Source organism: Oncorhynchus clarkii, chromosome 33 (genome assembly GCF_045791955.1).
Source record: "Oncorhynchus clarkii lewisi isolate Uvic-CL-2024 chromosome 33, UVic_Ocla_1.0, whole genome shotgun sequence".
In the NCBI taxonomy this organism is placed as follows: domain Eukaryota; kingdom Metazoa; phylum Chordata; class Actinopteri; order Salmoniformes; family Salmonidae; genus Oncorhynchus; species Oncorhynchus clarkii.
This window is the reverse complement of record NC_092179.1, coordinates 19095095-19105073: the sequence shown is the minus strand read 5'-3', so window position 1 is coordinate 19105073 and position 9979 is coordinate 19095095. Positions and strand designations below refer to the sequence as shown.

Sequence of the window (9979 nt, the reverse complement as noted above, 5' to 3'; positions counted from 1 at the left end):
AATGTCCATGTGGCTTAGAAGCCTCGCATTCAACTAAGAGGAAGAAAGGGTTATTGTCATTTAAGAATGCAGTGGAGCACCCAGCAAAGCACAGAGGACATGGTGTGCTTTTGTTTTTCTTTTTACTCAGATGCCCCCCCCCCCATAACATTAATATTATGTTCTTATGATACCTTTGTAGCCCCTGAAGGAACCCTTATCGACAAAGGGTTTTTATTGTCTTAGGAATTCATCATTCCTGGTGTTGTCTTGCCAACCCCCTGTCACACCTCTGAGATGCAGAGGTTCTGAGGTTCTTTAGATCCTATATGTCGGATATCTGATTGGAGGTTAACTTTACAGTAATACTGTTGGTCAACATCTCAGATTTTGAATCCAAACAACTCAGATGTTATAAAGGGGTCTTAGCCTAATTTTTTCTCTCTTTTGTTCCTGGCCTGTGCCAGTGAGATACACTTTCTTTCGTTCTCCACCCCAGGGACTCTTGGTTGCATGGCCTTTCAGGCTATGACCTCTCACTCTCTCCATGATCATGCTTAGAATAATGCCTTGTAATGCTTTGTAACTTAAGTTTATGCCTTGTATAATGTAGCGTTCATCTTACAAAATAATTAAATACACATTCCTTTCTTGACTGCCTATTACTAACTCAACTATACTCTCTTGCATATTTGATCTTTATGGAGTCAGATCAACAGGCTAATTGCATAGTCTTATAATGGGTCCCCTGAGGTATGTACTGTGCCTTGCTAAGGAATGATTAAAACCTGTAATACTACAGCAATAACATAACTTACTATAAGCCTAATCAAAGTCCACATACACCAAAATGAAAGTATGAGAATCTATCGCACTATGAATCATACATTCGTAGGAGTTCTGTGGTGAATGAAATGCCTTTGGTCTGTCAATGGTTTATGTTGCTTATTGGTCTGAAAATGGCACCTTTCCTCCTTATTGACTTTTACAGGGTATTTCTGAAAGGGCAGCACAGCGCGTGGCCCTAGTGTGTTGAGGGAAATGTGTGCGTCTTGTGTTTTTCCACCTCCCCCTCTCTCTGACATGGTGTTGTTTGCGTTTCAGAGCATTGGTGGGAGAGCGCGAGTCGAAAAATCCCTCACTAGTCTAGTAGCAAGCCACAGGGTCCATCAGGCTTCCACAAATGCCAAAGCTATTAATCTGTGTTACAAAAGACTCGCTGCAGAATGTATCCCAATTTTGATGCGAGTGTGACGTGTGGGAGATCTCGTAGGTTCCATATCAGTAGAACAAGATCTACTGGTTACAAATGGTTTTAGAGAAATATTACCTTAGTCTAAACAAAATGCCATATGGGCAATTGTTTTTTATTCTTTGGGATGTATTTTTCTGAGCAGATGGTTCCAAACCAGCCAGCCAATTCAGGGGAGACAAAACCCATATATTCTCTCCGGCCATCTCTCCCCCCGACCCCTGCCATCCTCAGCTAGGTGAGTGGTTCCTTGCACCAGAGATCCCAGAGATGGAGATTGGCTCTGAGGACCAAGAGTAAGAAACCGCTGATAATGAAATATGGCCTCCTTCAATAAACAAGATAAGGGTTGGTTTTATTTTTTCTCCAATGACTATCAGTTCCACAGGATCAAATGCATTTCGGTGTACACGGACGTGGCCATTCCATCCATATCAACTAGCCTCCAGGCCTCAGCTCAGTGAAGATCTTTAAGGTCTTCACACTGAAGAAAAAAAGCCACCTCTGTCACATTTCAGATCTAAAAAAAAATAAAGTTAGTTTAAAAGTAAAGGTAAAATTATATCTGATAACACTGCAGTCCCGTACTTTCGTTAGTGCGATGAGAGCCCAACTGTGACGTGTATCAGTAAGAATAATTACATGGATTTAGCATGAACAAAAACTACATCCCTCCATTTTCCAAACATGTCCCCATGAGGCTGTGGTGAGTGCCTTTCAGAGGGCTGGTTAAGGAACAGATGAGCGGGGGTTTAAATGAAGCTACAGGGAGTGGGTTGAAACTCAGTTAATGCTAGTTTTACTACGCAGAGGAGAAGCAGTCAAGACCGTCAAGTTTGTGAACAACAAGACTGGAAAAAAGACAAAACCGGGGGTTTAAAAAGGAGATTATTTCACAAACTACAGGAAGGAGGAGGAATGAATGTCTCAAGGTGAGGGAGACTAATTAACTTGGATGGCATTGCTAAATTAGTCCAGCGTCGATGTGTCTTGGAGACGCGGCGTCGCCAGGGATGGGTGGTCCCGCTCCAGTCAGACGACGAGGTGATTGGCGATGATGAATAACCATGGTCGGGGAGCACACAACTGAACCCCCGCTGTCACGTTACATACCAGCTCAGTGGTATCGTATCACCACATCAAATTAGCCTTAATAAACACTAACAAGTCGACAGAGAGACAATCAAACTTTTATTAAATTACTTCATCTTCTGTACATGCATAATGTAGAGAGAATGAGGTGTGTCCCCCTTACAGAAAAACACGTCACATGAAGTTTATGTGACATGTAAAACAACATGTGAGAACATATGTGAAATAAACGTGACAACTTGGGAAGCAAAATGTCAACGTGACACCATTTGAGTAAATGTGACAATAATGGGGAGGCAAAACTAACATGTGATCGCATGAAACTACATGTGACAACATTTGAGCTAGACAAAAACCTTCAGGGGACCATGACAACATCATCCCAAGAATGTGCTAAAAACATCCTGGGGGACATCTTTGAAACAAACCGGGAACTAGACAAAACCTCCAGGGGACCATGACACAACATCCCAGGAATGTGCTAAGAACGTCCTGGGGAAAATCCTTGGAACAAACTAGGAACTAGATAAAACCTCCAGGGGACCATGACAACATTCCAAGAACATCCTAACAACGTCCTTGGGGACGTCCCTGGAACTAGACAAAAAAAAACTCCAGGGGACCACAACACAACATCCCAATAAAGTCATTGAGGAACATGTTTGTAAGATGTTCAAGACCTTTGTTTTACAATTCATCAAGACGTAACATGATAAGTAAATACATGATATGGAGGTTTTAAAGTAAGTAGTCCGCTGTTTAGTTAAAATGGTAAAATCTTTACTCAATGTCAATGATTACATTTGACATGATCACTTAGTAGTTAAGTACTGGCTTTTCAATATGAGGCCACCTGGGATTTAAACTCTTAACATCGTCTGGATTTGTGGTAAACTGATCTTTCTGTTGTGGCACAAACTCTGAAGCATTCCCCTACATCTCTGCACTTACCAAAAGAGTGCTATCTACACTGCCATTTTACTTATCAGTTCATCTGACTATTCTCTCATTGTTTAACTCATTTACTTATTGCAGCAATTTGAGGGTTTTCTGTACAGTTGTCTAATGTTGGAGGGGTATATTATTCTGTTTTAACATTACTCCTGAATCACACTGATAAATGTACTTTTAACAAAACAGATTTACTTTGAAGTCCAAAGTGTAGGAATATATCGGAATGCCATGAACGAAGAGGTTGGGAGTTGAAATCCTCGGCGAGGACATGTGGAATAACAATTACTGTATAAACAAACATACACAACGTAATCATGTATGTCAAAGTGTGCCAAATATGGGAGTTGAAAACATTATGTTAAAAGCACCGTGTGTGCATTCTAACAAATCTGTTTTATTTGCAGGGCATCACCTGTGAAATCTCAAGTGAAAAATATCCCCCCCAAAGAGATTCACATTTGAATAAAAATGTGAAAGGTTAATGTGAAACTACACGTGAAATGTTCCAAAAACACATGGTTTCACATGTTTTTTCTGTAAGGGGTGTGTGTGTGTGTGTGTGTGTGTGTGTGTGTGTGTGTGTGTGTGTGTCTCTCTACCTACCGGTATAAGAGGGGTTTCTATATCGAGATGTACTCCAGTAAAGTCTAAAACCTAAAATCTTTACCACCCAGTGGGCTTTACAGAGTACATGATGCAAGAGCCACACATTTGTTTCAGCACAAAATGGGCCCCTGTATGTAATGCAATGCTCTAAATACAGCTGGGTAAAGTAATAGAACTACTCACAGCCACATCACTGCCTTGAGAAATCAAAAAAAGATGCATTTCAAAAAGTATGTTCCTTCAGTTGATTTGGTTATCATTTAACAAAATGCACTGCAGTAGCTTACTCTATAAATCTTGCTCACTATATACCAAGAGCAGCTACACCTATCAATATTGCAAACAGAACAAGCTGTAAACGCTTGAGTTACAGATGCAAAACGCATTTCAAAAGATTCCACATGTATTTCTACTGGGGTGTAACCTCAAGACCTCTCCCCATCAACAATACTATAATATTTCATTTTCAACATTGAAATGGCTATAAAGCAAAGAATTAATGAAAACAAATTGCTTGCTTTTTATGATTTATAAATGGGGATGTATATATTTGAATGACTTCAGGTTGAAAATATACCACCTGGGTTAAAAAATGAGGGCGTGAATTGAGTATGGCAGAGTATGGCAGTCATCATATCCTAGCTCAACACCAACAATATAAAATAGGCTACTAAAATCATTCAAATCCCCATTAAAAGGCAATAGCAGTTTAGCGTATTATGGCAGAAGTCAATTTAGCTTGTTTTTGTTCTCCAAATACCATTTTAGAGTTTTTAAATTGTGTAGAAATGCAGTAAATAAAGCTTCAACTTTATCTCCCCACCAATGTCACTGGCATACCCTAAGTTTAGCTGAAACGACCCCAGTGATTAAAATGTACCAAGTATAAATCGGAACAAGTGAGTAAAAGCGGCATCAACATGAACAGAAAAAGCACCAGGCTTTTTTTTTATCCCCTTGGGGAGATGGAACTAATGGATTTCCAAAAAAGACCTCCGTAAACGTGCAAGGCATTATGCCCACTTTGGCTGATGGTAGCAGGGATTTTGTCTTGAATTTGGTCTAAATGACATAGGCTCCATCACAGAGCAGGTTGTTTCACGTGCAGATGGAGACCAGGTTTTAGTGCTGAGATGGATAATATGGTCACTGGACTGACAACGTATTTACACTGTAATGATGCAGATGAACAGAAGCAGAGAGCCGGTTGCACATAACCTAGGCAAGCATTATATACCTTGGTCAACAGATCATTAGAGTCAAAATGTCCAAGACCTCTTTTAGTTCCTAAAACAAACAAAACATCCCTCATGTGCTCGGTGATGCACCACGTACATTCAAATTCCTTTTCCTTTTTAAGATTCATCAAAAAAGAACAACAAATCTAAATGGCCTATGTACAAGAGATTTACATTAAATATACCATCACAGAACCTCCTTTAGACACTCCATTGGATCTAAATAGGACTAGAGTGGCTTCAGGTTCCCCTCAGAACAGAATAAAAAGGTGTGTATATGACACAAAGGCTCTAAAAGCTACTTTCAAATGTCCCCTTCCACCCAGCGACAATAACAGAGACACCACTGACACAGAGAAAGGACATGCTGGACTTGGGCCGAGGGTAGAAAGGGAAGGGTGAGAGCAGGGGGTGTAAGAGCTTGGGAGGGGCACTCCGTTGGAGGGAGGGGTGGTTTGTTCTTTTTGGAAGTGGGGATCCGTGGCCCGTTGGGTTCTACCTCGTCAGCTGGCCCACCACCTTCAGGAGAGTTTTGTTCTCCTGCTTCAGCTGCTCGTTCTCATCCTCAATGTCATCGAGGTCCTGCAAAACAAAAACAAAGGTGACAGCTCCACTTCAGCTTGATCTAAAGGAAGTCATTTACTTTCATTATGCAAGATCTGCCTTATTTTTTACCTCAGAGGAGTTAGCTTGTCAGTTTAGAGAAAGATGAGAGAGTGAGAGGTGGAACGAAGAGTTTCACCTCCCGGGTCTCTCTTCAGCAGAATTGCCTTGATAATAACAAATTAAACTTGAACAGCTCCAATTAGACACAAATGAGGAGCCCCATTGCCATGACGCACTCCCATCAAAGCGCTGATCTAAAAGTGACACTTCTCATTTTCGGCTTCCTCCATCACTGGCGGAAGCGACAGGCGACCGTCAAGATTAGCTAAGCCGTACTTGTCGGAAACTTAAAAAGCGAGGTAGTCTGAGAATCAAACACTGGAGGTCACAGAGCCACAGACATGCTGTGGCTACAGAACAGCTCACTGTCTGAGCTCTGACACAAGGGGAGAAAAGCAGTCTCATTTCGCATCTGACGGCTGCCTCCAGCATACCATTTGAACCTTTTTAAGTTACAACCGACTAATAACTTTATTCACATTTCATTTAATTTCCCAAAATAGATTATATCCACATGTACTTCAATTTGCATGTACCTGCTTGAGCCTGTATTATATGTAGCCAACACCCAGAGTCAGATGTTTTCCAGGGTCATATAATCTGCCAGCACCTCAGCCTTATCCAAGCCTTCCCTACAAAACAAACTTTGCTAGTGAGTCACAGTTCAATCTTCAAGCGCCGCGAGAAGGAGACGCCACACTGGATCTGTTCCTTATCTCCTGCCATCCCATCAGGCTTTGCAGTAACCTCTCCGAGGGACATTTCTGATCACTATCGCCCCGGCGAGTGTTCCCACAGGGAGGCTGCCTCTTATGAGGTCCTGTTCATGTGATGCTATCAGGGGTCTCTGATCCAACAGTTATATGGCCTCCTCCACATGGCTCATAGGCTGTAGACTTCAGTGGCTATCTTAATGAAGATTATCTTAGTGAAGATAATAAAGAAAGCCAGGCATTGAGGACACTTGCAAGTTCCTGAAATGTGCAAAATCAACACTGTTCGGCAACTGTATTTGTTGGCAGGGGAGACTCGGGGCTTGTTTGCATTGGAATGCCTCATCGAGGAAGGCTGCAAACTCTCTTTTGGAATATTTCAGAGTATTTGGAATATTTCAGAGGCCTCCTGCTGGGTTTCCCAATGCCAAAACATGTGACACAGATAACGTGAACCGGGGTCATGTGATGGGGAGAGTTTGTTGATGGTCTCGGAGTGCTGGGAACACTGGACTACTGGCCCAAGACTGTAGACTCAGGAAACAGAAACTCTGACCTCGGATTTCTTCTCAATATGTAATGCCAGGAGCTAGACAATGATATATGAAACCTTCAAAGTGAGTGAATGCCATCCATTTTAGAAAAATACAAAACATCGAGAGAAATGCTGAGGAATGTGTTTCACTGTATACAGTGTGGATCTACAGTAGGTATGGAGACAGGGTGTGGGATATTTGCCTCTCTGTATACAGTGTGGGTCTACAGTAGGTATGGAGACAGGGTGTGGGGTATTTGCCTCTCTGTATACAGTGTGGGTCTACAATAGGTATGGAGACAGGGTGTGGGGTATTTGCCTCTCTGTATACAGTGTGGGTCTACAATAGGTATGGAGACAGGGTGTGAGGTATTTGCCTCTGTATACAGTGTGGGTCTACAGTAGGTATGGAGACAGGGTGTGAGGTATTTGCCTCTCTGTATACAGTGTGGGTCTACAGTAGGTATGGAGACAGGGTGTGGGGTATTTGCCTCTCTGTATACAGTGTGGGTCTACAGTAGGTATGGAGACAGGGTGTGAGGTATTTGCCTCTCTGTATACAGTGTGGGTCTACAGTAGGTATGGAGACAGGGTGTGGGGTATTTGCCTCTCTGTATACAGTGTGGGTCTACAGTAGGTATGGAGACAGGGTGTGAGGTATTTGCCTCTGTATACAGTGTGGGTCTATAGTAGGTATGGAGACAGGGTGTGGGGTATTTGCCTCTCTGTATACAGTGTGGGTCTACAATAGGTATGGAGACAGGGTGTGGGGTATTTGCCTCTCTGTATACAGTGTGGGTCTACAGTAGGTATGGAGACAGGGTGTGAGGTATTTGCCTCTCTGTATACAGTGTGGGTCTACAGTAGGTATGGAGACAGGGTGTGGGGTATTTGCCTCTGTATACAGTGTGGGTCTACAATAGGTATGGAGACAGGGTGTGGGGTATTTGCCTCTGTATACAGTGTGGGTCTACAGTAGGTATGGAGACAGGGTGTGAGGTATTTGCCTCTCTGTATACAGTGTGGGTCTACAGTAGGTATGGAGACAGGGTGTGGGGTATTTGCCTCTGTATACAGTGTGGGTCTACAATAGGTATGGAGACAGGGTGTGGGGTATTTGCCTCTCTGTATACAGTGTGGGTCTACAGTAGGTATGGAGACAGGGTGTGAGGTATTTGCCTCTCTGTATACAGTGTGGGTCTACAGTAGGTATGGAGACAGGGTGTGGGGTATTTGCCTCTGTATACAGTGTGGGTCTATAGTAGGTATGGAGAAAGGGGTGGGGGTTTTGCCTCTCTGTACACAGTGTGGGTCTACAATAGGTATGGAGACAGGGTGTGGGGTATTTGCCTGTAGGCTGTCACAGATCGGACTCCCTGGTGCCAAGGAGAAGCAATGTAATTGGTCTCTAGAGAAAGAGGCACATGACACAGCTGTCTCTTTACATTCAGAGTCTGTGGATTTAGCCTAATGCGTGGACTACTAAATGGTTACATAACATTCAGGAACATATAGGAGTGGAAATGTAGTAACTCTTGACTAACGATGAATTAATTATAGGCTGATAACCCTAGTGGTTATAAGTCACGTTACATATCAGGGGATGATTGAAATCAGACTCGTACTCCACACTACAAGGGTTTCTCTTAACCACAGCATGTAGAATGTTGATTGGCATAAGGACTCTTGACTTATAGCAGGGGCCTAGTGTTTTCTTCAGACTAGATCCGATAAACTCTCTGTCAGGGAAGGGAAAATGTCATGTTTTGAAAAGGGGAGCTGTTTTAAGTCAGGAGGCACAGAGCCAAACTAAAAAGTAGTTTCTCCAAACTGCCATGGGGTGCAGGGGAGTGAAACTGAAGAGCTCTGCACCTCGAACGGGTCTGCATATCGTTTACTTCAGGCTCTGTAGACCAAAATCGGGTGGGGTTACGACCCGTGTGGTTGACAATGAGTTTAAAATGTTGATAAAACACCAATCAGATCCAGTTCAGAGGTTGGGGTATGGGAGATAAAGAGAGCGAGAGAGAACATGAGAAATTACTTTTTTGGGGGGTGCCTGTGCGAGTGTTAATCCTTGCAAGCACTGGATAATTGTAATCTTCTGCTTATCCGAGAAGCAGCTTTACAATATCAAGCTGATTGCCTGCAGATATGGACGTGGTAATTTGGCAATCGGTTCTATTTAGTCCTCGGCTTCACTCAACACAGCTGTGAGAGACTGAATTGCTCCAAGTTTCCTCTGCAGTACACAGTTACTAAAAATGACAAGCTTTCAACTGACAATTAAGAGAAACTATAATAAGATTAAAGTTGCAATATGTAACTTTTTGGGTGACCTGACCAATTCACATAGAAATGTGTGTTATAGATCAGTAATTCTCATTGAAAGCAAGTTGAAGTGGTAGATCTGTTCTACGTGTGCTATTTATATGCTTCCCTTTAGTTACATTTTTGCATTTTCACCAGCTTTAAAACTGAAAATAAAATATTTGGGGTTATGAAAAATATATTTCCCAGCTGTTTAAATGGTACAATGATTCTCTACACTATACTTGCCAGTTGCCACAAACTGAAATTAAGCGAACTATTTGAATTTTGGCGGAGCTATTTCTGCATAGTGCATCTTTAACTGTGGCAGGATAGAGATGTCCATCAAAGGATTATGGGCAAAAAAAAACACATAGGTATACATTACTATACCTGTGTTCTAGACTAGAAGGGCACCATACATTATCATTTAAGTAGCATACTATTCATTTATAATACAATTGTGAGCATCCTGTCGGGAAGTATCACCGCCTGATACAGCAACTGCACTGCCCACAACTGCAAGGCTCTCCAGAGGGTAGTGAGGTCTGCACAACGCATCGCCGGGGGCAAACTACTAGCCCTCCAGGACACCTACAGCACCCGATGTCACAGGAAGGCCAAAAAGATCATC

General features: G+C 42.5%; 1 protein-coding gene across 2 annotated transcripts in view; it reads right to left on the bottom strand.

The window, feature by feature from the left end:
• Nucleotides 1-2405: 2405 nt before the first annotated feature.
• Nucleotides 2406-9979, bottom strand: part of LOC139393193 (PRKC apoptosis WT1 regulator protein-like) — a 77182-nt gene continuing 69608 nt past the window's right edge. For both annotated transcript variants that reach the window (XM_071141626.1, XM_071141628.1), the window contains exon 7: nt 2406-5703. In XM_071141626.1, coding sequence (XP_070997727.1) covers nt 5617-5703 — 87 coding nt within the window. In that variant the 3' untranslated portion in view covers nt 2406-5616. The remainder of the gene's footprint in view (nt 5704-9979) is intronic.